The 26,700-nt window shown below is 39.3% G+C and overlaps 1 protein-coding gene across 4 annotated transcripts in view; it reads right to left on the reverse strand.

Annotated features, from left to right (window-relative positions):
* Window positions 1–26,700, reverse strand: part of LOC137078297 (AP-1 complex subunit sigma-2) — a 101,174-nt gene that overhangs the window by 57,562 nt on the left and 16,912 nt on the right. For 2 of the 4 annotated variants that reach the window (XM_067445472.1, XM_067445471.1), the window contains exons 3-4: window positions 12,308–12,416; window positions 12,090–12,227 (exon numbers count right to left, since the gene is read on the reverse strand). In XM_067445472.1, coding sequence (XP_067301573.1) covers window positions 12,090–12,227; window positions 12,308–12,416 — 247 coding nt within the window. Of the gene's footprint in view, window positions 1–14; window positions 39–3,054; window positions 3,138–12,089; window positions 12,228–12,307; window positions 12,417–26,700 lie in introns of those variants that run through there. The other 2 variants (XM_067445470.1, XM_067445473.1) reach the window with 2 other exon arrangements.

Genomic DNA, 26,700 nt, shown 5'->3' on the forward strand with positions numbered 1-26,700 from the left:
TCCAGAGGACTCGGAGGACGTGTTCGGACTCAGAACACCTGCGGGACATTTACAGACACACACATGATTTCTATACACCTCAGCATCTGATCGATCCCAAAGCTGGACAGTAACTAAGCACATTAACTTGAGTACTGTACTTTAGTCCACTTTTTAGTCTCTGTACTTTACTTGAGTATAATTTTTTCTGGAAACTTCTCACTTTAACTTCTCTACATTTGAAAGACAAATATCGTACTCTTTACTCCACTACATTTCTATCAAGGTCCTCGAAGTCGAAAGTCATTTCTGTCGCAGCTTTTAAAGTCAGTGGATTATTTTTTTCTTCTTTAAAAGGTGTTTGGGTTTTTACAGAAAGCCTTTCAGGAATCACTCTTGTAGAGTCTCGTGAAGTTCAATGATTTCACAGCATTTATTAAACACTGATTTATAGTTTATCGCAAAACGGAAGAAAACGGATGTCAAAATGCTCATTTTGTCGAGTATTCACATAAACAAAGTTGATTGTGTCTTAAGTGAAGGTGAACAGTGTGAGAATATCAGATGTGTATCAGTGTATTGGATCCGTGCATTCGGCCTTAAAGTGACAGCAGCTTTATAAAGAGCTTTGTAACTTTTCTACAAGTATTTAAATGAGTTTAAGTTAGTCGTATGCTAGTATGTCAGATGGAGCGTCACTGACTGGCTTAAACCATGATGGCATAATGTGCATTTATACAACAATAATAAAATAACGCACTGACATAAAAAAGGAAATTTACTTTTGATACTTAAGTACTTTTGAAAACAAATACTTCTGTACTTTTACTTGAGTAAAAATCAGTTTTTACAACTTTCACTTGTAACAGAGTAATACTTGACCAGTAGTATTTTTACTTATACTCAAGTAATGAAATTGTGTACTTTGTCCACCTCTGATTGATCCACAGACACACACATGGACAATCCTGTCTCGCAGCGAAACCTACAGCGGCTCCCGCGGGTTTCTCATCAAAGACGGATTCAATGAGCTTCAGCGTCTCGGTCCTTCTGAATTAAGCCGGATCAGCCAGCGCGCCGCAGGGCCTCGGAGCTCAGGGGCTGTGTGGGATTTCTTCTGTTCTTTCAGGAATGTTCCAGAAATACTTTCCCAGGTCACACGCTTTCATTAGCTGATGGAGAACCGTGCGCTTTTAATTAAAAAACCCTCAGAAAACAGAGAGAGGCGTTTCAGTCGGTGGGGCGTTTGTTTGAAGTTTAACACCAAACCTTGAAATTGGTTTATTATAAATTATAAATATAAAGCCACACAAAATGTATCCCATAGCAGTGAGAATATATAATGAATGGGAATCAGATTATTAAAACTAAGTAAACTCCTGGGAGAATACCACACTAAAGTGTTGTGCCGAGACTTGAGTTTTGTTTGACGTTTGATACATTTAAGAAGCTTGTTTTCTTTGAGCAGGTCAAATTAAAGGTTCATTTTATATATCTGACCGCTTTTATTTATAGACAAAATTGTATACTTGAGGATGCGGTGCACTTGAATTGAACCGAATCGATGACATGATAATCATAATCGAACCGATCCGTGAGACCAGTGTAGGTTCACACCCCTAATGACGCTGAGAATATTAGATGAGATTCGTCTGATATGAGGTAAAAAAAAAAATACTATTGTGTTTCTCACAGAAAGCGATCGTTTCGTGTCTTCAGACATCAATGTGTCTCCACGAGCCACAGGGTTTCATATGGATTCGTATGTCTGTGTGTTTTTTACTCTCGTACACCCCATTGACATGCATTATATGAGCAACGGTTGAGTTAAAAATCTTCATTTGTGTTCTCCTGAAGAAACAAACACACCTACATCTCAGATGCCCTTAAGTTAAGCAGATAAACATCACAGGCTCATTTTTGGGGAATGATCCCTTTAAGACTATTAATATTTTTGTCGTTTTTTGTCAGCTATCCGCCTGATAAAATTAACTCCAGAACATTCCTCAAAGAAATATTGTATTATTAACAAAAATAAAGAAATCTTTCCATAAATACTTTCTATATTACACACACAGGTACTAAAATAATTTTTCATCTAAACAGAATTTGCACAACTAATGAATTAAATTCAACAAAAACTTCATCGGAAAAGGCAGAGAGCAAGAAACGAGAGCGAGCTGGGGGGAGAGAGCGAGAGAGCGAGAGAGAGAGCGAGAGAGAGAGCGAGAGAGACAGAGATCACATCATGAAACACACCCTTCGCCGCATAATGTGATTTATTCTAATGCAGAGGGATATTAATGCAGCGCAGAAACCCAAAAATGAAAAGGGACGCACTCATCTCTCACTCTGGTACACACACACACACACAATCACATTCCCTCCCCGCCGAGACGCCTGTCCCAAGCTGAGAGAGCAATGCACATCTTTATGCAGGCACAATTTACGGAGAGCATAAAAATGCAGTTAAAACATTTGTTGCCATCCAATGCGAGTTAGTTCCCATCAGGCATCATGTCAGAGGCCGACACACACACATCCAGAGCGTCTGATTGTGGAGACGGGGTGAGTGTCTTTAAATGCAACATGTCCTATGCATTCACAAAATGTGTCATTTGCTAAATATGCCATTATGGGCCCACCACAAATTAATATCACTGGCCCTTTAAGACCGATGCAGCAATCTAATTTGCATAGTATTCATTTTATATTGTATTTTGCCAGATTAGGATTCGCTTTCAAATCTTTTCTTTTGAAGTAAAAGCTGTAGTTTTTAAATTCATGGCCTTGTTCAGCAGTATGCCACGTATTGTTTCATATAAAATAAATAATAATTAAACCAAATAACATTGCATGCTTTAACTAATGCATTTAATTCTTACATCATGAACTTTGTGTTTTGCTCATTTTATCCCTCCAGTGAAGCCATTTTCTTTTGACCAGGTCAAATGTCAAGAGTAAAGAAGTTCAAACGCCCCCCAATCACGTCACCACGTCTCCTCCAATCACAGCGAGTGAGAGCTTCATCATGCCCAATCAGTAATCAGCTCAGGCAAAAATCACACCATTTACCAATAGGCTGACAGGGTGGGCGGGACTCCGGCCCGTTATAAGATCTCCTCATTGGCCAAACCTCCCCAGTCTTCAGCCTGGCTCTACGGACAGAAACACCAGCCAATCAAACAGCCCGATTCTACGAAATGACGCCAAACCCTTTAACAGAAGGGCAGGAACTCTTGGAATTGGATTAAGATTGTGAACGAGCGACAAGCTCAGACTGAAGGTAAATGTGGTGGTTCAGAAAGAAGACATAAGCTGCATTAAAAAATGACAACTGATCATCCCTTGGAAAACAACTAGAGGAATTAACAGAGTGAAGAAACAAAATACGATTTAGGGCTAAAATGTATAGTATCAGGGAAAACTTCCAGGCTGGTTTTCTCAAAACTGACCCACGTTTCCAGTGACTTGAATGCCCAACAACTGACTATTTAAACTAGCCTTTATAACTTTAATGTATACAGTATAACCCACAAATATAAACATTACCTAACCTTAAAAGTATACTTATAATGCAATAGTTCATAAATTCACATAATATTTGTAAATAAAAACTTTTTTAAGGGGGAAAAACTGGCTCAAAACACTCCTATTAAACACTGATAAAAGGACTAAAATATTAGCCTAGAAATCTAGACGCACCCTAGCGGCAGCAAATTTAATCTGCCCGCAAGTGTCGTCTAGGAACTCTCAATACCCTTCTGAGCTGTATTCCTCACAATCTGGTCGGGCCAATCACATCGTGTATAGAGTCGGTGGGCGGGGCAATAATGACGACGGCCGAGTTGCGTTTGCGTGCTTCTAGTAAACACAGAAACTGGCGAATGGCGGTCTTTCGAATCAGCTTTGACCGCGACTCTGGAAGACTTGAGTTAAGCTTTTCCTCTGAGAAAAGAACAAAGAACGGCACTGAAGTCATTCTTAAAAAGGGAAGATGTGTTCTGAGTTTAGTCGACCGGATACGGCGAATGTTTAATCTGTCAGCGAGCTCTGCTTCACCTTCGTTGCTCTGGTTGGTGTAGCGCTATCCTATCGCGTGCAGAGGGAGTTTGAAAGACAACCGTTTATCCGCCCCTCGGATTGAGCCGTCAATGGTGAGTTTCCAGACCAAACATCTTGATGTGGGTCTGGCTTGTCAGGCTACTAAAATATAGTTAACTATGAGAATATTTTGGGGGATTTCCACCTGGATTTGGCCTCCTCAAATTGAAAAGCTTCCCATACACACAAACAGTGGTCTCTAAATACACAATTGTGGTTTCTTTTTACAGGAAACCTTTTGAAGTTGCATAAAACACTGCTATGTGATAATATGTAAGTATATGTTGTCTGAGCTGCCAAAAAAAAGAGGCACTTTATGACTTTTTTGGTTATAAAATCAGTTTTAAAAGTGAGTAACTCAGGCTGTGTGTGCTCTAGCACCCTGCAGACAGTTTGGGCTGTTTCCTAGCCTGGTTGCCAAGTTTTATTTAAACAAGTTTCAACTAAACAATAGCTTCTCAGGGAATTCTCCGGGGGGAAAATGGCGTTTGGGGGGTAAAATGTGTGTTATTTTGGCAAGGTTGCTGCTAAAATTCGCACTCATGGGTCTATATAATCGCATAATAGTCGCTTCAACCCGCGGGATAAAAAACGCGGACTTGGCAACACCATGGGCAACAGAGTGCAGTTGAGCTCTGTTGACGTCACTTCGTTGCTCTGATTGGTTGTAGGCCTTTCCAATTGAGGTCTTTCCTAGTTCGGTTGAAACACGCCCCATAATCACAGCCCAATGGAGCATCAGACTCATATTCTGACTAGAATTGAGTATGACCACGTCAGGCTAGCAGTTTCCACTAGTTGGCAGAAAATACTGGAAAAATGTTTTTGGTCTGTATCATGCAAGCATATTTTTTTCCCCAACGATATATATTGCGGTATTGAGAGCCAGCAATCCATGCCAAAGTCAATAATTACCATTCCATGTTATTAATAATTTCACTAATAAGCAAGCTTTATTACAAGTGACAAAAAGAAATGTTGGAAAGTATGTGCAAACATGAAACTAAACCTCCAGTAGGTGGCAGTAGTCTTAATGAGCGAATCACTGAGTCGTTCATTCAAACGATTCATTCAAATGCTGTAGCACGGGTCTGCTGTAAACGATTTTCACTGCTGAAATCGAACAAAAACACTAAATATTGCATCTATAATGTAAGTGACGTTAAGTGAATGTTAATTAGTTGTTTATGGAGCTGTCATATGAAATCATCAGTGTCATTTTCAGTCGTGATGGTATTCAGGAAAACGCTCTAGTGTTGTAATTTCTCCTCGAGAAGCTGCACGAGCGTGAACTGCGCGATCTTATCGTCAGTTCATTATATACTATCCACAATCGATCGCCACTTACACTAAATTAATGCACAATCATTCTTGCCTTTTGGTGATTCGCTAGTTATTTTTTGTTTTAATCGGGCTCTTGTCCGTCAGGCATGTAAAATTCTCTTTCACTTGTCCCTTCAAAAAAATCCCCTTGTCCCGGACAAGCGTTAATGTCGAGCCCTGCTTTGTATTCGTCGTAAAGATCTTTGTGGTGCCGTTTTAAGTGGTCAGACAAACTGGTGGTGTTTTTTCTTGTTTTGTGGCCACAATTTTCTGACACTCCATGCAAAGTACCTCTTTTTGGTCAACATCCTGCTCTTTGTAGCCGAAATAGTCCCAAAAAGATGATTTCTGGTACGAAACCTTTTTTTTTTTGCGGCGGATCCTCTTCGTCACGCATTTTAGCAGTGAATGTTTGGCCGTGAGCGGTGAGCAGCGGCACAGCGAACCAATCACTGTGCAGGCGCGCGGAACATGCATGTCACTCCAGCAACAAACTCGTGTTTACTGTGTGCTGCCGTTCTCTTAATACACCATGGGCTACTACCCTTCACATTGCATGTTCCGGCGATGTGACTATCGCTCACGCGCAAATTGTGATGTCGATGTTAAAACGGAATATCGTTCAGCCCTAATCTGAAGGGAGGAATATTACTTTTTTGTATGTAATCGGCCTACCCAAATCTCTCCAATATACAAGTTTCCCCTAGCCTAGAAATCTAGACGCACCCTAGCGGCAGCAAATTTAATCTGCCCGCAAGTGTCGTCTAGCAACTCTCAATACCCTTCTGAGCTGTATTCGCCTAACTCTTGCCAGGCCAATCACATCGTGTATAGAGTCGATGGGTCGATGGCAATAATGACGACGGCCGAGTTGCGTTTGTGTGCTTCTAGTAAACACAGAAACTGGCGAACGGCGGTCTTTTGAATCAGCTTTGACCACGACTCTGGAAGACTTGAGTTAAGCTTTTCTCTGAGAAAAGAACAAAGAACGGCACTGAAGTCATTCTTAAAAAGGGAAGATGTGTTCAGAGTTTAGCCGACCGGATACGGCGAATGTTTAATCAGTCAGCGAGCTCTGCTTTACCTTCGTTGCTCTGGTTGGTGTAGCGCTATCCTATCGCGTGCAGAGGGAGTTTGAAAGACAACCGTTTATCCGCCCCTCGGATTGAGCTGTCAATGGTGAGTTTCCAGACCAAACATCTTGATGTGGGTCTGGCTTGTCAGGCTAAGTCTCCCCATATACAGTGGTAAAAATGCAATATCCCAGTGTCACAAAAAGTGTTTTCTGTCATATGCTGGAAACAGCTCAAACTGTCTGCAGGGTGCTAGAGCTCACAGGGCCTGAGATACACACATTCAAAAATGAATTTATAACCAAACAAAAATCAAAAAGCGCCTCATTTTGGGGGTGTTATTATAGATCAGACATCCTATACTTACGTTTATCACTTTTAGCAGTGTTTTATGTAACTTACAAGGGTTTCCTGTAAAACGACACCACAGTTGTGTATTTGGAGACCACTGTATGTGGGTATGGAGTTTAAGAGGTTAAGTCAACATTAAATATTAAATTTGACTAGTTTAATGTTTGGAAATGCAGACCGTGCAAACAGGATTTTTTAATAAAACTACTAAAATCTCCCAGACTGCTGAAACAAACTCATTAAAACCAAACCAGATTCATTAAAACATCAAACACCAATCTGACCTCAAATCAGCAGATAAAGGACAAGCCCCAGTCGAGACTACGGCAGCCCCTGAGGCTCAAACCGCATGCGCTCGCTGATAACGGTTTTATTTTGAGTATTACTTCTGCACATTTGTTTAGTTCTTAGTAAATGCAAATTTGCATTGGATACTTGAACCATGGCAAAGATGCAAAGCTAGCTGAAATGTTTTGGCGCGTTCCGTGCTCAGTCGGTAAACTGCACATTTAGGTCAAACTACTTTGTTCTCCTTTTTCCTCCTTTGTCTGCCTGTAATTTGGCCCTCGGGACCAAGTCTGACAGAGAGGATGAACCGCAGCTCTGTTCGGCTCGGAAAGCTCCAAACTTGAGTTGAACATTTCTATTTCATCTAGTCTGTAACTAGTGCCTAAATCAACCTTAAAAAGAGGGAAAAAATTCACCCAATCACATCATTCATTCATTCATTCATTCATTTATTCATTAAAAGGCCATTTTCACTGGGAGATAAAGAGGAGGAATAAGAGCTTTCTGGCAATATAAAGGAAACTAAACTGCTAAGTTTCATTAGTAACTAACTGGGTCAATCTCACAAACCTGTCAAGAATAAATTTAACCCTAAAAATCAAAAGAAAGAAAGAAATTGTATTTAACATAAAGAATATGAGGAAATCAATATCCTAATGGTCAATGAAGAAAAAGGGGCTTCATTTTTAATGTTTAACAAAATAAGCTATTTTTTTAAATTATTATTATCCATTTGACTTTGTAATGCAATGTGAAAAAGTGCTAACAACTGTCAATTTAGTGTGACAAAAATGGATGGAGTGGAAATTCATTGGTCAAAATGCTGTAAAAAGTACCAAAAAAAATATTTATATTTTTTGGAGGGTAATGTAAAAATTCTATACATTTCATTTAAAAAAAAAAGTTTTTTTTTGGTATTTGTTTTACAAAAATAAGATTTTTGAATGTGACTATAAATATTTCTTTTTTTTTCTTTTGATTTGGGGGAGAAATGTGACCTTTTTAAAGTGAGATTCACTTAATCTAGATCCACTGGTTTCTCTAACCCTCTTATTCAGGACAAATTCAGCATGTCATCAACTTCCTGTTTCCAGAGCAGATTGATTCGCTTTGGAAGTTCACAGCATGTTGAATAAAGTCTGGCTCTGCTGGGATCAGATTATTGACTAGAGCTACAGGGAGACTGATGGCTACAAGCGCTAAATCATTGATTCATAAATCATACCTGGAAGCAGACGTATCTGAAAATCTAGATTCTGTAAATCAAAACAGTTGGGTTCGGGCAAAAGAAGGAAGGAAGGGAGAGTACAGAAAGCAAAAGAGAGAAGAAAGTCAAACACTTGAATCAGAGAAACGATTTCAATACAGCCAGGCTGGCATCAGAGCACCCAAATTAAAGCTGAAGTGTGTCATTTCTGAAACTCCGCCCCCAGAGGAATGAAAGATTTACATTTTATATTTACAGTGGTCTCATATTTTGCACTTAATAGTCTATTTATAAACTCATTCTATCCCTTTAAGCTAACATGAAAAAAAAAAACTAAAACCACCAGTAGGTGGCAGCAAACCATTGTCTTTAAAGGGTTACTTCAGCGATTAGCATACGGCTTTGTATCAATAGAAACCCTGGAGTATTTTCAAATGATCGTGCTCCGCCCTCATATCTCCCTGAGACAAGAGATTTATGCATTTTATTTCTGGAAAAATTCCTCTCAAGACGCAAATTGACGATATTTGCATCATCTTTGGAATATTTGGCCAAAGGCTAGACTACAGCCAGCAGAGGGAGCCATTTCCGCATGTTTTACACCTGCACATGGGGGATGGAGATCACACTCAGAGCACAGCTCGCAGCTACAGGCATTAATTTAAACGGATGCTGAGCAATGTAGGTGTTTTCACTTCTCAAATTAATTTCTATGAAAGTTAAACTTCCAAAGGCATGAACTGAACACGGGTTGTGAATGTATGCCGCGAATGTGGTCACAATTACCACAGCTCTCATCAGGAGAGCTCATCAGCTCATTTATGACGTTAAATGTAATCTGACTCCTAATCTGAGTCTGCTGTGAGACTCACGCGGCAACTCGATCGCTATATTGAACACACACGTTCAGTATTTAATTGTTCTTTCTGAACTCAGTCACTGTAATCCAGTAGCGGTGGCTTTGGGAATGGCCTCACAGGGCAGCGAAGCATTCTGGGAATTGTAGTCTTTCATCCCCATGAGACAAAAATACATTTGTCTTTTTTCAGTCTAGAAGGCACCAAATTCAAAAATAATTTCACATTTCTACTACAATAATGACCCAATTTAAATACAGATTCATCTTCACATCGCTGAAGTACCCCTTTAACGAGCGAGTCATTGAATCATTCAGTCAACCGATGAATTCAAAACGGCTGATTCATTCAAGAACAAAGCAGAAGATCGTTGAGTCATTCATTAGAACGATTCGTTCAAAAACACAGATTCATTCAGTGAAAAGAAAATGAAACTGTTGCATGCAATGGTTTTAATGTTTAGCACTATTTTTTCCCCGGGCAAAATAGAGGGAAAACAATAGACAAGACAATACTGTGTCTAAAATGTAAGCCACCTAATAGCCTATTAACTTATTGTTAATTGATTTGTTGTATTAAAATCAATATCATATTTGCAAACATGCTGATAATGGGATAAAAGGCACTCTCGCTTTTGTGATATTGCGTATAAATATTAAAGAACATACAAAGATTTTTTTGGAAGCATTTTCCTTAAATTTTGCCCAAAGCCTCGATTAACAAACACTGGTGTGTTGCTCCTATCTGCTGCAACGGCTGTTCCATGTGAAGCGGGTGAAATATGGCAAAGGCCGCTACTGTCTAGAGGCACCTAGCGGAACTGCAACTGGAATTTGGTTGTCACAGAGGTTGTCACAGCGTAGCAAAGAAGTTACTATGATCTTGAGTAGTTTTTAGCATGTTCTTATGTAGGTGCTGGATAGTTGCCAAGACATTATGGATGGTTGTCTGGGTGTTGCTATGCAGTTTCTAAAACAACCTAATGCTATTGATAGCAGGTTGCTAATTGATTTGCTAGGGTGTTGCTAGAGTGTTCTAGCTAGCTGTATTCTGAATGTTTGTTGTGCGTTGCTACAGTATTTAGTTGCTATGATGTTCAGGGCTGCGTTTCCCAAAAGCATCATGAGCTAAGTTGATGGAGAGGACCATTAGACCCAATAGTTCAATGATCTACTTAGACTTACGATGCTTTTGGGAAGCACAGCCCTGGATGGTTGCCAGACTGTTGCTATGCGGTTCTAAGGAAGTTGTTAGAGTGCTCTGATGTGCGTTTCCCAAAACCATAGTTGCTAACTAAGTTAGCAACTTTGTTGGTAGCAATGCAATTTCCCATTGCCAACCAACTAAACTGCTAACAGGTTAGCAACTATGGTTTTGGGAAACGCTCCCCAGGTTGGTTATTGTGACATTACTGTGAGGTTGCCAAAGTGTTCTGAGTGTTTTTAGCGTGTTACTACAGTATGTGGTTGCTATAATGTTCTGGATGATTACCAGGGTGTTGCTATGCGGTTCGAAGGAAGTTGATAGAGTGGTTACTGTTGCATTGCTATGCAGCAGAGTATTTTTTGTGTTGATATAATGTTCTGAATGGTTGCGAAGGTGTTACTAAGTGGTTGTTAAGGTGTTCTGAATGTTTTTAGTGTGTTGCTATAGTATGCGGTTGCTATAATGTTCAGCATGATCACCAGGGTGTTGCTATGCGTTCTGAAGCAGCTGTTAAAGTGCTCAGAGTGATTACAGTGACATTGTTATGCAGTTGTCAAGATTTTCTGAGTGTTTTTACTGTGTTGCTATAATATTCTGGATGGTTGGCAGGGTGTTGCTAAGTGGTTGCCAAGGTGTTTTGAGTTTTTTTAATGTTTTGCAACAGTATGTGGTTGCTGGTTCTGGATGGGTGCTAGAGTGTTGCTACGCAATTCTGAGGCAGTTGTTATAGTTCTCCGAGTGGTTACTGTAGCATTGCTATGCCGTTGTCAAGATGTTCTGAGTGTTTTAGTGTGTTGCTATAATGTTCTGGATGGTTGTCAGGGTGTTGCTAAGTGGTTGCCAAGGTGTTTTAGTTGTTTTGTGCTGCTACAGTATTTGGTTGCTATAATGCTCTGAATGGTTGCTAGGGTGTTTCTACGCAGTTCTGAGGCAGTTGTTAGAGTGCTCTGAGTGGTAACTGGGACATTGCTGTGTGGCTGTCAAGGTGTTTTAGCATGTTATTACAGTATGAGGGTGCTCTGGATGGTTGCCAATGTGTTTCAATATAGATGCCAAGGTGTTCTGAGTGGTTTGAGTGTTGCAATGCGGTTGCTACAGTATTTCTGGATGGTTGCCAGGGTGTTGCTATGCAGTTCCAAAGCAATTGCTAAAGTGCTCTCTGTGGTTCCAATGTTGCTAGGGTTCTTTAGATTAGATTTATAATACACATAAAAATAGATATGAGAAAGCATTTTCTTACACTTGAGATACACTTCAGCTTTAATCTGAAAGCCCAGCATCAGGACATCCTGCAGATCAGTGCATCTGCACTCTAGAGCGAGACTCCATGAAGATGAAATGTGTGTGAAAAGCTCAGTTCCTCTACACTGCAACGAACAAAGAAGCGTTTTGTTTTGCAAGCGCCAGGGAGGCTGGGTAATACACACACGTGAGTAGTCACTGTGAACCTGTAGCTCCTGAGGGATTACTACCTTTCAATTCAAAGACAGAGCGAGAGAGAGGCAGAACAGCCGAGCACAGGCCAAAAAACACTAGGAAATACACAAACGATGCCGTTGCTTTGCTGTGACGGCAATAAACCCCAGTGCTCGTTTATATCTAGCTCCCATTATAATATCTTAACAGACCCATTAGTTTTAACTAGCCTGCTCTGCAAAGCTTCCCAACCGCTTTGAGTAACAGGAAGTGTTTGCGCCTCACCTCCTGCAGGAGATCCGCCTGCTCGATGGCTTTCAGGACGTTCTTCTTCGACGTCTCCTGAGCTTCGCCTCCCAGCAGGAACTCATCCAAGATGAAATACGCCTTCTCGAAGTTAAAGATGATATCCAGCTCGCAGACCTGAGTTTGGGAGAAATCACTGTAATTAGGTTCAGGGTTTGCTTTTTTGGAAGCAACAAGTCACGTGAATTTTGACTTACACTGCCGAAGTATTTGTCGAGCAGCTCGACGTAGCGGTGGATGATCTCCAGTGTGATCAGCTCGTTGTCCTGGTCCTCAATGGCACAGCAGAAATACAGACTGGCATATCTGCAACATAAACATTTGCTTTAGTTTTAGTCGCCAATTGAATCAATTAGTGACTGGCAATGTAACGCTGATTGATTAGTTCTCAGACAGGGAAAACATTGAAATTGCTGTGCAAAATGTCAAAAAAAAGATGCAGACAGCATGATTGATTATAATACGATTGACATTTTTGACCAAGCAAATATTGTCATATGGTAAAGGGATACTTCACTGCCTTTTCATATTAAACTGTTATTCCCTTAACTTAAACGAGTTGACACACACCTCTCTCGTCTCAGTGTGTGCTCTTAATCTCTCTGACACGCGGTGATGATCTGATAGCATTTAGCTTAGCCCACTAAGCCCAGTTCATTCACTATGGTACCAAACAGAGATCAAGTTAGAAGTACCAAACACCTCCACGTTTCCCTTTTTAAATACAGTTACACGAATAGTTCAACGATCAAGTATGGTGACAAAATAAAACGTGGCGCGTTTCTAATCGGATTAAAAAGGAGAACTATAATGTGTGGCGGAATAGCACTTCTGAGAGTACTTCGGCTCGGCGCAGTAAAAAGTCCCGGCTGAAACATCTTCCCTCACACCTCCCTATTGACAGAAATGAGAGAGTGAGGGGGAGGTGTGAGGAAAGATGTTTCAGCCGGGACTTTTTACTGCGCCGAGCCGAAGTACTCTCAGAAGTGCTTATCCGCCGTACATTATAGTTCTCCTTTTTAATCTGATTAGAGAAGTACCACGTTTTATTTTGTCACCATACTTGATCGTTCAACTATTCGTGTAACTGTATTTAAATAGGGAAAAGATGGAGGTGTTTGGTACTTCTAACTTGATATCTGTTTGTTTCCATAGTGAATGAACTGGGCTTAGTGGGCTAAGCTAAATGCTATCAGATCATCACCGCGCGTCAGAGAGATTAAGTGCACACACTGAGATGAGAGAGGTATGTATCAACTCGTTTTAGTTAAGGGAATAACATAGTTTAATATGAAAAAGCGGTGAAGTAACCCTTTAAAAAAAAAGGGGATTTGATTGTCTGGCTATCACCAGACCAAGCTCAATTTAAGATTGAACATTGGTCTGGGGAGTCGGCTCTGTATTTTCTACTGCACAAAAAGCGTGATCAACAAGCATAGTTCAAATAACTCTGTATGCAATTGGATAGTCCTTCAACCAATCAGATCACAAGAGGCGTGATCAACAGGCTTCGATCCATCGCTTCTCTATCCGTCACCGTGTTAAACCCGCCAATAGCGGGTAAGGTGGATAAGCCAGTCTGTGATTGGTTCCCGCAAAAGTGTAACAGAAGCAGTAGAAATGTACAGGTTTCCAGACTGAGTTGCCGGGCGAAATCAAATCGCCGGAAGATCAGGCTGGGTTTACCCAGTCTAGGGATTTGACACTTTACTACTACTACTACTACTTTCTTTCGCTGTGTGTGTGTGTACTAGGTATGGGCATTTTCCCAAAATATTGTATTCGAATATTTGGGCTCATAAAAATCGAATATTCGTTTATTTAAATTAGGTATTTTGAGAAAATGAGAGAGATGTTTCTCTCTTTTTTTTTCTCAACATTTCGTCACCATTTCTGAACAAGCTTATGATTAGGCAATGTACACAACACACTTACGTTATATCTTAAGGTTTTTAAAACATTAAACAGTGTGTAAAAAAATGCCTAAAGCATTATAAGCTCAAGGAGCACGAGTGGAAAGAAACACTTATAAAGCAGAGCGCGTCAGTTAGCGTGCAGAACGTACACACACAAACACACACACGTCAATAGGCTATATAGCCTACCGACCTGTGTGTGTGTGTTTGATTTGGCTGATGTGTTTACTTTGTATTGTTTCAAATTTTCATGTAGAGAGAAACTATAATATTATTGGATTATGATATTATTCTCGGGTGAAAAAATGCGCAACTGAGTTGCGGAGACAAAGATAACGGTTAAGTGAAGTTTGAGTGAAAAACTTTGAGTTTTCTGTGCATAAACCCTCAAAGAACTTTAAAGGAAGCATTTGTCTCGAGATCATTTTGCTATCATAAGTTATCTCGCTCTCACTCGGGGTACAGATGAGCTTACCTGCACTCCTGAGCAGTGATCACTCATTCCACTGGTGTTTGGATTTCATGTGATTCTCGTTTGTGGTGGTGATATTATTATAACTCAGTTTCAGTAATTGATTTAATCAAAAGTAACTCCATTTTGTAACAGCATTTTCAATTTTCATCTAAGTAATTCCAAACATTGCGAGGCAGACGACGACATTGTGATCAAACGCACTTAATTTCTTAACCTGCTCCACAACACCACCCAGTGGATTGAGTTATAACTGCAAGATTTAGGCCTCGTCCACACGAAGCCAGTGCTTTCCTAATCCAATCTTTTTTTTTCCTCGTTTCAAGAAATATCTGCGTCCACACGAGATTAGAAAACGGACTAAAAACGATGTGGTTTGCATGCCAGCCCAGTGTGTGGCGCTGTAATTCTGCCACAGAGTTGTGGCTAGCAGGGGTAAAGCAGTGGTCGGAGGTGAGCCAAAATCTCACAATAAAATAACAATAAATACATTTGCTACTTAACAGATGTGTTTTATTAATGCCTACACCTACCCCAACCCTAAACATACCCTTACAGGTATGCAGATACGGTCATTAAATGAAGCGATATTGATGTGTGCATGCCCAGAGCCCGTAGTTGTATCCCTTAACTCTTTCACCGTGCTGGACGAAGTGTGATGACATCACCCTTTCAGAAAATATACGGATTCGCTGTACACACGAAGACGGAAGATGATCGTTTTCAGATTTATTCGCCTTGGGACCCGGTTTCGAAAAATATCGGATGCATGCTTCTAAAACGCCGGATCTGTGTGGACGAAACTCTGATATGGTAAAAAAAATGATACGTATTGAAGGGGGGATTTTGAAATCCACTGCCGCTTCAATATACCTGTATATATTTATATCCTATAACTTCATAATCAACACCTTAATTAATATTCATCTTCCTATATTATCCTATATTATTATAATGATTCTATCCAGTTATGATTTTGTTTTAGTTTCTTGTTTTCTAAAGTGTGTATTTGGTCTCTGAGGAGTGACTGAGGGTCTGGCCTAGAGATGTGTGATGTGTCACTAAACACTGGCAACAAGGTCGTGTGTTTGGATTTTTGAGGTATCACACACCCCTAACATGTCAGGAGTGCAGTAACAGTGCTTGCTCACTTAGCCCGGCTTCCAGATATGAAATATGGATTTGTCTTTCATTTAATTTAATTATGTTTTATTTCTTTTATATTTCCTTTTACTGAAACACTAAAGACTCAAGATGAATATTGCCTGTACTATTGTGTGTCCCTCTCACTAAATGAAAGCACATGTTATCAGTATGTTTTGGTAAGAACTAGTTAGAACAGCAGCTTAATCAGCTCCAACCTTGGAGAGACTGTGTATCTGTGTATGTGCGCAATATTCTATGTTACAGATCAGAATGGTGTCAATGGGCACCCTAAGAGATGGGTGGACTTGTTGTTCTGGGCAAGCTGGCGCCTGCTCCAGATCTGGAAGGTCACTACGGGCCTGATTCTGGGGTGAAAGCATCAACAAGTGACACGTCAGTGGAAACGTGCATCAGATTAACTGACTCGAGTGGAAATTTACCATGACTGTGCATTGTCTCTGAGCCAATCAGAACCATCCACATTGCAGTAATGACGTGGATAAGACCTTGAAAACGGTATAACTGTTGGGACAATTGTATGTACGATAGGGCGAGGCAACGAGACGGTGAGAGAGGGAGCGCGGCCTACGAACTCCTTGTGAGACTTGAAGCTGGCTTCTGCTTTTGAAACTGCAAACTATTCTTAAGTAAATTTTTCTTTTATTTAATTGGAATCCTGACTCTGTCTTCATTTCTTCACTACTGGTCCTGGGTCATAAGCTGTTAACCCCTAACAGTTTTGGTGGAGGATGCGCGGGCAATCATTCCTTGGTGACACCCCTGGCAAAACAACAAATAAGGTAGTAGAAAGCTTTAATTATTTGGTTAGGGTTGTCTGAATGGAAGAGATTGGAGAAGGAGAGCAGTGTGCTTCGCTTCATTCCACTGGTGAAGAGTGAGGCATAATTATACTAAAGGGTAATAGTATAAGAAGTCGCTGAGAGCATCGTGACGTGCTGAAGGCATAGGTAAAAACGGTAGCAGACAGTGCAAAGAAGCGGACTCAATAAAGGGGAGGCCCTGCGGGGCAGAGGTAACGTCCTCTACAGGAGCCGTCTTGGATCAACTGGTAAGGTCCAGGAGACATTGTGAACCTGCTCCATCTCTTCCATCTCAGACAGGGGTACCCCGAACTTAGAGTTTAGAACTTAGAGAATCAGGCAGTCAGGGAATAAAATATTAGTTATTAGTTAAACAAAATAAAAATAGATTCAGGAGTTGTTTGCCAGGGATGCATCTGGAACGATCCCGAGGAAAATAAATATTGTGGCCCAAATTGGCACGGACCAGTATGTGTGACGTTTTCGTACAAGTGTCCTTTGCAGTTTCATAACGCAGAAGCCACAGCTGTGTTGTGTAAAGATCGCCACCTCCATCTCTTGCTGTTTCGGTGAGTATGAACTTTGACTAAAATATGGCTGATAAATTGTGACATGATCAGTAACTTGAACAGTCTTGATAATATATATTGAAATGAAAGAGAGCAAACGCTGTAACTAGCTTTGCTCTGAAGCCCTCACTTAAAAGAAATTTGCAGAACATATTTATATAAAAATTAAAACATGGCAGCAAGGTTTTAATTCTGATTGAAAAGTTAAATAGCAACCTGACTTGCTACAAACAAAGAGTGCTTATTAATGAATTTGTAAAATGAGTGGGGTTTAACCCCTGTAAGAAAAATCCCAGAAGATTACTGAGGGATGGTATAGTCTAACTGCCAAACGTAATAATGTCTGAAATTACTGGAATTGAGGTGTAGTCTGAAAAAAGGGCTTGAGATTGTTTTTGAAAAAGCGAAAACACCAAGATGTGTGAGCAGCCAGTCTTATCTGCCCCCTCCCTTCTCGCGCGCTCTTCTCTTCTCTGACTGTCCGAGCGAGTGCCGCTTTAGGCACCGCCTTACAGACTGGGAACTAGACTGAAACATGCCAGTTGCTAAATGACAGAGTTTTAATTGTGGTCAGCAGGGCCATTTTGTATGTAACTGTAACCACCCACCCATAAGGTGTAGAAATGGTGGCAAATCAGCCCATCAGATTCAATTTTGTAGATGAAAAAGTAAGAAAGTAACAAAGTGAAATATGAATATAAGGTCTTAAGTAATTATTTTTGAAGGAAAGATCTATGAAAATTAATTACAATTTTGAGGTAAAATTAAAGACATTGACTGAAAAACGTGAGGCAAGAAAATTTATAAATAGTAACAGAAGTTTAAAAGACAAATTTATGAAAAAGGTGGTTCCTGTTACTCTAACTCTTGAAAAATTCTAATAATGTTAATTTGCCTCAATGTTGGTAAAAACAGTTTTTATAAGATAAATTGGTGTTAATATGTTAAAAACCCTAGATGCTGAGGTTTTGGTTTCAAAAGATAAGCTGGTGCAGAGCTGTAATAAAACAATTCGCTTATCTGAGTCTGGCCCCCACCGTTTCTGGTGCTATGGCCAAACTTGCTACAGTAACAGAGACCTAATCTGAGAAACGTAAAGTTTCTAAATTAATTGTATGGGAAAAAGACAAATATAAAATTAATTAATTGAAAATGTGATCTCTGTCTAAGGATAGAGTTTTAAAAGGAAATGTTTGATGTCTTATTTGAAAACAATTTTAATTTCTAGCCAGATCTTATGCTGAGCTAGTGTGAGTAGTATAAAGTTTATGAAAACACAGTGAACCATCCTGAATAACTCAGAGTCTCTCTCTCATTCAAAACCAGCTCAATGCTGTTATCTGAGCTGTGTCTTAGGTGATAAGAGATTTATAGTAAAAGCACAGTGCACCAGTTGAAAATCATAGAGACAGTGATTTGTTAAAAAGAGTGAAAGAGTGCCATTAGGAGGGCAATAATAAAGGTATAAGATGTTTTCAAATACAGAATTTTAATGAGTTGAAATTTTTAAATAAATTATCCCATGACCAGTGACATCTTTGTCTAATCTTAGCCTCCACCATGCACAGGACCAATGGATCAGGTCAGAGTCAACATGCAGGACATTAAATTGAATGGACAGTTGTTATGGCTAAATTCACTGAGTATAATCTACGCACTAATGTGTTGCGGTTTGGAAGATGTAATTGATATCAGTGATTAAGTAGTGTTACGATTAACCTGTCTCCATGTTCTACCTATAGTAAGCAGACTAAATGGCTCTGGTGACTCTTGAATGCACTTTCCCCAAGACTCCAGAAAAACATCTGATCCATTTTAAGGGTCAAAGATCTCAAGCGATGACCAATGTGAATGAGGGTGATTTGCCGAAGACAGGTAAGATCCTCTTTTGGCCAGCGGGGGACAACCTAAGACATGGGGGTCACCGGCATTGGGCACTTCCAAGAAGGGAGGTGTTTTATGTGAGGTGTGTATGAGAGTTGAACCGATGTCTGTGATGCCAGCAGCATCAGTAAGGGGGGACGCTGTGGTTGTAGGGGCCGAGAGTCCAGACAGGACACAGCATGGCCTGCCCTAATAATGGCTCCTCCATACCGCTCACTCAAATACCGCATTGTTTGTGAATGCCAGGGAAGACCCTGAGTGAAAGTTATGATGGTAAAGGTCATTCAAGAGCCAGCTGAGACCATGAGGTGATTGTCATTAACTTTTGTGGAGACCAGAAAAAAAAAATGCATTAACTGAATCAGTAAAACTGTGATATTGAACTAATATTTCCATATCATGAGTTTAATCCTGCAGGTCATTAGATATGGCAGTGGAGAATTTGAAGGCATGGTGGTGTCTAAAGATAAGAACAGCTGTTGAAGTTTAAAGAGGAGGTCTGGATAACAAAAGGTATTTAACTAAAGTAACTTGAAGAAAATAATTCATAGCATAACTTATTTTGAGATGATTATATATCTCTAATTGGAAAGTTAAACATTTAAATTTCTGATACAAATTTATTCTTTAAGGATAAACTTTGTGTAGGTTAAAGGTTAATGAATTTAATAAAAGAGACTATCCGTGTAAGAGAGAGAGAGAGACTGCTTGAGAAGCAGTGATGGTGCTCTGTCTGTTATCGTCCTGCTAAAGCTGAAACTAAACAAAAGCAATGATATCAGAACCAAAACAACCCAGCTGACTTCTCTAAAAATGAAGGAATAATGAACAGACATGATTTGAAAATTGGTTAAGAAACCATGTAAGAACTGAGTTTAAATATTTTTTTAGTTAAACACTAAAAGCAAATTTTGAGAATGAGCTATTCAAAATTATATGTTTAATGTGCGTATGTTTGTTGATGACTGCACTTTATGTTTTGTATGTGTTGGTTTGTGAAACTGTTCTGTCCTGATAGTGTGTGTGAGGTCATTAACCTCTGGAATGAGTGTTTATCATTACAGAAGGGTTAAGGCAAACGACAACTTTTAAAGAAACTGCTAATTCTGAAGGAATCTGGAAAAGATGATCCAGAACATGGGACGAGCTTTAAGTGGACTGGTATCCAGCTCTGTCTGTTACTGGTAATTATGACTAATTTTGTCATTTATGATGCTGATTTGAATTAATCTCTGGATTAGTTGAAGTGGAATTATAAAGTTAAAGATTGCCGTTTCTTAATGGGTTAAACACCCATCTCCAAATTTAACTGAGGGTTTAAATTGAAATAATGTCAATTGATTAGAAATGGTAAACATAAATGTTAGAAACTTGACGGCAGAGACAAAGTGACAAATTGGCTGAAGTCACTATCTAAATTATCCAGATATTCCCTCATATTTCTGAAGGCAGAAGGGCGGCCAAAAAGATCACTTCTAAAAGAAAAATGTTGATTTTTATTTTTCATCCCTTAAATGGATGCAGGACATTAAGATGTCTAATTAATGTTAAAGGAGCAAGTGACTTTAAGTTTTTCGGTGTGACTGGGATTGAAAGATGAATAAAATAATATGGTTTCTGCAGAGCAGTAGAGATAAGACTGAAACAATAATGATCACATGGTGCATCTGCACCGGAGACTATTTTGATAAAGAATAATCTGACAAGTTAAAATGAGAGAGACATAGCCCTAAAGATTGATGTTGTGAAAATAAAACTTCTGACATAATTTATGAACACTTTACATCAAATTAAGTTAATATTAAACAATGAATGATTTTCAAAATACAGATTGTTTTAAAACAGTTTTAAATAAATTGATAATGACAGTACAAATTTGAATACTTTATAAAGTAATATGGGAGATAATGGTAATTTGTAAGTTCTTGGTAAAATTATAACAATTTTGGTGTAAGTGGCAAAGGAAGGCTAGTGAGGATTTGATGAGAAGTATCACTGCCAGATGACATAAATCAACAGGGTTAAGATTTTGGTCATTTGGAGCTTACGCCTAAAGAGTTTTAATGGACAAGACATTGAAAGAAAAATGTTACTTTAAAGGAAACCCTAATGAATTGATTTTGAATGGTTTACTAAATAACATGGGTTTGAAAAGTTATTTTGAAAAATAATTTGTGTTGAGTATGATTAAGCACAATATCACAAGATAAAGATGTGAACAAGCTGAATGAATGTAATACAAATGGATAATTACGTCATTTTGATGAAGTTTTCAACATTAACAATTTTATGGTTATGTTCATTTAAGTTAAAAATGATGTGGGCTATCATGAGTGAAAACTGGATTTGATGGAAAAAGCAAGTGTAACAAAAAGATTTGAGTATGTGGAAATCTATGTGGAAAAGAAAATGGAGTTATGAAAATAACAAGAAAATAATTGATAACAAGAAAATAATTGATAACAAGAAGGTTCTTGAGTAAAATCAGCGAAAAGCGAATGAAATGGATGTTATGTACATGTTTGAGAAAGAAATGAATAGAATGTGAAATTAAGATGGTACATGTATGTAGACTGTAAACTGAAGGATGTTTTATGCAGAGACTGAATGTACTTGGATGGATTATGATGCCTATTTATTTTGTTTATTTTTATTTCAGACCACTATTGTTTTGAAGATGAAGAAGGTCTGTGTTTTGAAAGAAATGTATTTAAAATCCCTCTTTTTAGATGAGATATCTTGGTATTTATAATGGGGTGGTATTTAACATGGGGTGCTAATGTAGTATGTCCTCCTGAGGATGAATATGTGCTTATTGTAATCAATCAAGCCATTGATAAAACCAAATTAGATGAGATTAATAATGGTTGAAGTTAAATCCCTGAGGGGAAGATTATAAACGAAAAAGGGGAGAGCATTGAACATTATGAAGCGGCCTAAAATTGGTAGACCAACTTTAGGGGGTCATTGGGACCCCAAAATTGGCCATTAGGAGGGAATGAAGGGGGGATTTTGAAATCCACTGCCGCTTCAATATACCTGTATATATTTATATCCTATAACTTCATAATCAACACCTTAATTAATATTCATCTTCCTATATTATCCTATATTATTATAATGATTCTATCCAGTTATGATTTTGTTTTAGTTTCTTGTTTTCTAAAGTGTGTATTTGGTCTCTGAGGAGTGACTGAGGGTCTGGCCTAGAGATGTGTGATGTGTCACTAAACACTGGCAACAAGGTCGTGTGTTTGGATTTTTGAGGTATCACACACCCCTAACATGTCAGGAGTGCAGTAACAGTGCTTGCTCACTTAGCCCGGCTTCCAGATATGAAATATGGATTTGTCTTTCATTTAATTTAATTATGTTTTATTTCTTTTATATTTCCTTTTACTGAAACACTAAAGACTCAAGATGAATATTGCCTGTACTATTGTGTGTCCCTCTCACTAAATGAAAGCACATGTTATCAGTATGTTTTGGTAAGAACTAGTTAGAACAGCAGCTTAATCAGCTCCAACCTTGGAGAGACTGTGTATCTGTGTATGTGCGCAATATTCTGTGTTACAGATCAGAATGGTGTCAATGGGCACCCTAAGAGATGGGTGGACTTGTTGTTCTGGGCAAGCTGGCGCCTGCTCCAGATCTGGAAGGTCACTACGGGCCTGATTCTGGGGTGAAAGCATCAACAAGTGACACGTCAGTGGAAACGTGCATCAGATTAACTGACTCGAGTGGAAATTTACCATGACTGTGCATTGTCTCTGAGCCAATCAGAACCATCCACATCGCAGTAATGACGTGGATAAGACCTTGAAAACGGTATAACTGTTGGGACAATTGTATGTACGATAGGGCGAGGCAACGAGACGGTGAGAGAGGGAGCGCGGCCTACGAACTCCTTGTGAGACTTGAAGCTGGCTTCTGCTTTTGAAACTGCAAACTATTCTTAAGTAAATTTTTCTTTTATTTAATTGGAATCCTGACTCTGTCTTCATTTCTTCACTACTGGTCCTGGGTCATAAGCTGTTAACCCCTAACAGTATACAGCTAAATGCGTCTCCGTGTGGACGGGGCCTTAGAGGGATTTCTCATGGATTCACTGCATTTACAGCCAGCCAATTAACAAAATAAAATTCGAATAGTATTTTTAGTTTTCGAATGTTAATTACAGATCGAATATTCAACTATTCGAATATTCTTGTACACCCCTAGTGTGTACATGTTTTTCTAGCCTGGTGGGGACTTCTACCTGAATGCACACAGACTAATGAGGACTCGTGTCACTGTAGAGACCTAAATTGAGGTCCCCATGGGTACAACAGCTTATAAATCATACAGAATGAGCCATGTTGAAAATATAAAAATGCAGAATGTTTCCTGTGATGGGTAGGTTTATGGGCAGGGGCAGTGTAGGGGGATAGAATATATGGCTTGTACAGTATAAAAAACATTACATCTATGGTAAGTCCCCAGATAGTGCACCAGACTGTGTGTGTCTGTGTGGTGTCTAATAATGATAATGCATCCTTTCTTTCAAGTGACACTTCATTTATCTTCATTCTCACATTGGAGCGGATCTATGGCTGGCGAGAGCTGCTGAGCGAGCGCTTCTCTCTGTGATAACACACTGCTGTGATCAGCAGATGGGATGGTTCATTCGTTTCGTCTTCTGGACAGCCACTCTTCCCTGTGTGTGTGTGCGAGACGCGGAGGGAATGAGAAAGAAATCCCATCTTCTACATACAACTTTTGTCCAAAATGCTGTAATTAATATGCATATCTAACATTGGGTATGAACAGAACAGGTTCTGATGCAACTGCTAGAAGCTCTTGAGTGGTTACTGTTGCATTGCTATGCAGCTGAGTATTTTTAATGTGTTGCTATAATGTTCTGGATTGTTGCCAGGGTGTTGCTAAGTGGTTGCCAAGGTATTTTGAGTGTTTTTAATGTGTTGCTACAGTATATGGTTGCTATAATGCTCTGAATGGTTGCTAGGGTTGTGCTATGTGGTTTTGAGGTGACTACTACTGTGCTCTGGATGGTTACTATGATGTTGCTTTGCAGTTGCCAAGGTGTTCTGAGCATTTTTAGTGTGTTGCAATAATGTTCTGGATTGTTGCCAGGGTGTTGCTAAGTGGTTGCCAAGGTGTTTTAGTGTGTTGCGACAGTATGTGTTTGATATAATGTTTTGAATGGTTGCCAGGGTGTTGCTATGCAGTTCTGAGGGAGAATAAAATAAAAGGACTGACATTTATTTAATTTTTTTAATTTAATTTAATAATTTAAAATAATATATGCAAATGGAGTGGAGGTAATAAATTTGACGTTATAAAATAAAATCTGTAATGCAATAAACATCATAAACCATTAAAATGGAGTCAACAAGTAATGCACGTAATAAAATATTCAAATGGAGACAACAAGTAATAAAATACAATTAAAACATGCAAATGGAGTTGACCAGTAATGGTTACAAATATCTTGCTATTAAGTGCCTCAAACAACTTCAAAAGTTATATAACATTAAGTTATTCCTCAAGCCATCATTGGTAACCTCCAAACACAACTAATATAAAAACTTGTGCACACTGACTGAAAATCATCAAGGAGCCAATCAGAAAGAACGTGCCATTTTAAGAGTGCTCATCTTATTTTGGTATACAGAACAACATGCAGAATAAGCCTGTACTGGCATTTCATTCACACACACACACACACACACACACACACACACACACACACACACACACACACACACACACAGCCTGCTTAGCAATGCTAATGCTCTGTTTGGATGGGAGCTTACAGAGACAGATAGTAAGGCTGTTGAGAGAGGGCGGCTGGGGTCAGAGGTCAGACGGGGCGAGCTGTGAGGGAATAATTCTGGAATCGAACCAAAGCCCGATCAGAGGAACTGCTTTAGACACAAGGTCACGATCATTATTACAGCTCATCCGTCTAGACCTCTTTCAGCCGCCTCAGCTTTAGTTCAGTGTGTTTAATATGAGCTGCCACAGTGTCTGCAGCCAACAGCACAATGCTTAGCAAGGCTGCACACAGCGCCAATAATGATGGGTAATATACACTCAAATGGAGCAAATAAATGGAGATGCAAATGGAGAGAATAAATTTTAAAAATTACAATATGCACATAGAATAACTAAGTAATAAAAAAAACTTAGTGAATGTAGCTAAAGGTGGGGTAAGTGTTATTTCAAAACCGTTTGAGAAAAAGGACTCGGGCCGAGTGGGATTAAAAACTTTCAGTAGCCAATCAGCAGGTAAGGGGCGTGTCTATGGTGAGAAGAGAGGCTCAGAATTATTCAAAACGCACGAGTCACACAGGACGGACATTACCCAAGAAAGAACCAATATATGCTGACTTTTGCTCGTGTGTCATGTTCGCTCGTTTGTCCATTTGCGATCATATTGTCGCTCACTTCAGCGATGATAAAGACCCGTTCATTTCCACACCGTATGGAGCATCTAAATCCCCTCAGTGTTTCATGGTTTCAAGCGTCAGCCCACAAAATGTGTCCGACAGGTAAGATACTATACTCCTAATATACGTTTGTTTCCTCTTTACAACTATATTACCCATCTGGTCATAATTGTAATATGTCGTTAGCTGGACTGTCGGCTCGTGTGCTATCGAGTCGTTCATGAGAACGGTTTGTGTTTTGTGATCGCTATAACTCTAATCTGGTCATAATTGTAATATGTCGTTAGCTGGACTGTCGGCTCGTGTTCTATCGAGTTGATCATGAGAACGGTTTGTGTTTTGTGATCGCTATAACTCTAATCTGGTCATAATTGTAATATGTCGTTAGCTGGACTGTCGGCTCGTGTTCTATCGAGTTGTTCATGAGAACGGTTTGTGTTTTGTGATCGCTATAACTCTAATCTGGTCATAATTATAATATGTCGTTAGCTGGACTGTCGGCTCGTGTTCTATCGAGTTGTTCATGAGAACGGTTTGTGTTTTGTGATCGCTATAACTCTAATCTGGTCATAATTATAATATGTCGTTAGCTGGACTGTCGGCTCGTGTACTATCGAGTTGTTCATGAGAACGGTTTGTGTTTTGTGATCGCTATAACTCTAATCTGGTCATAATTGTAATATGTCGTTAGCTGGACTGTCAGCTAGTGTACTATAGTGTTGTTCATGAGAACGGTTTGTGTTTTGTGATCGCTATAACTCTAATCTGGTCATAATTGTAATATGTCGTTAGCTGGACTGTCAGCTAGTGTACTATAGTGTTGTTCATGAGAACGGTCTGTGTTTTTGTGATCGCTATAACTCTAATCTGGTCATAATTATAATATGTCGTTAGCTGGACTGTCAGCTAGTGTACTATAGTGTTGTTCATGAGAACGGTTTGTGTTTTGTGATCGCTATAACTCTAATCTGGTCATAATTGTAATATGTCGTTAGCTGGACTGTCGGCTCGTGTTCTATCGAGTTGTTCATGAGACAATCTGTGTTTTTGTGATCGCTATAACTCTAATCTGGTCATAATTGTAATATGTCGTCAGCTGGACTGTCGGCTTGTGTTCTATCGAGTTGTTCATGAGAACGGTTTGTGTTTTGTGATCGCTATAACTCTAATCTGGTCATAATTGTAATATGTCGTTAGCTGGACTGTCGGCTCGTGTTCTATCGAGTTGTTCATGAGAACGGTTTGTGTTTTGTGATCGCTATAACTCTAATCTGGTCATAATTGTAATATGTTGTTAGCTGGACTGTCGGCTCGTGTTCTATCGAGTTGT

Source organism: Pseudorasbora parva, chromosome 6 (genome assembly GCF_024679245.1).
Source record: "Pseudorasbora parva isolate DD20220531a chromosome 6, ASM2467924v1, whole genome shotgun sequence".
Classification (NCBI taxonomy): domain Eukaryota; kingdom Metazoa; phylum Chordata; class Actinopteri; order Cypriniformes; family Gobionidae; genus Pseudorasbora; species Pseudorasbora parva.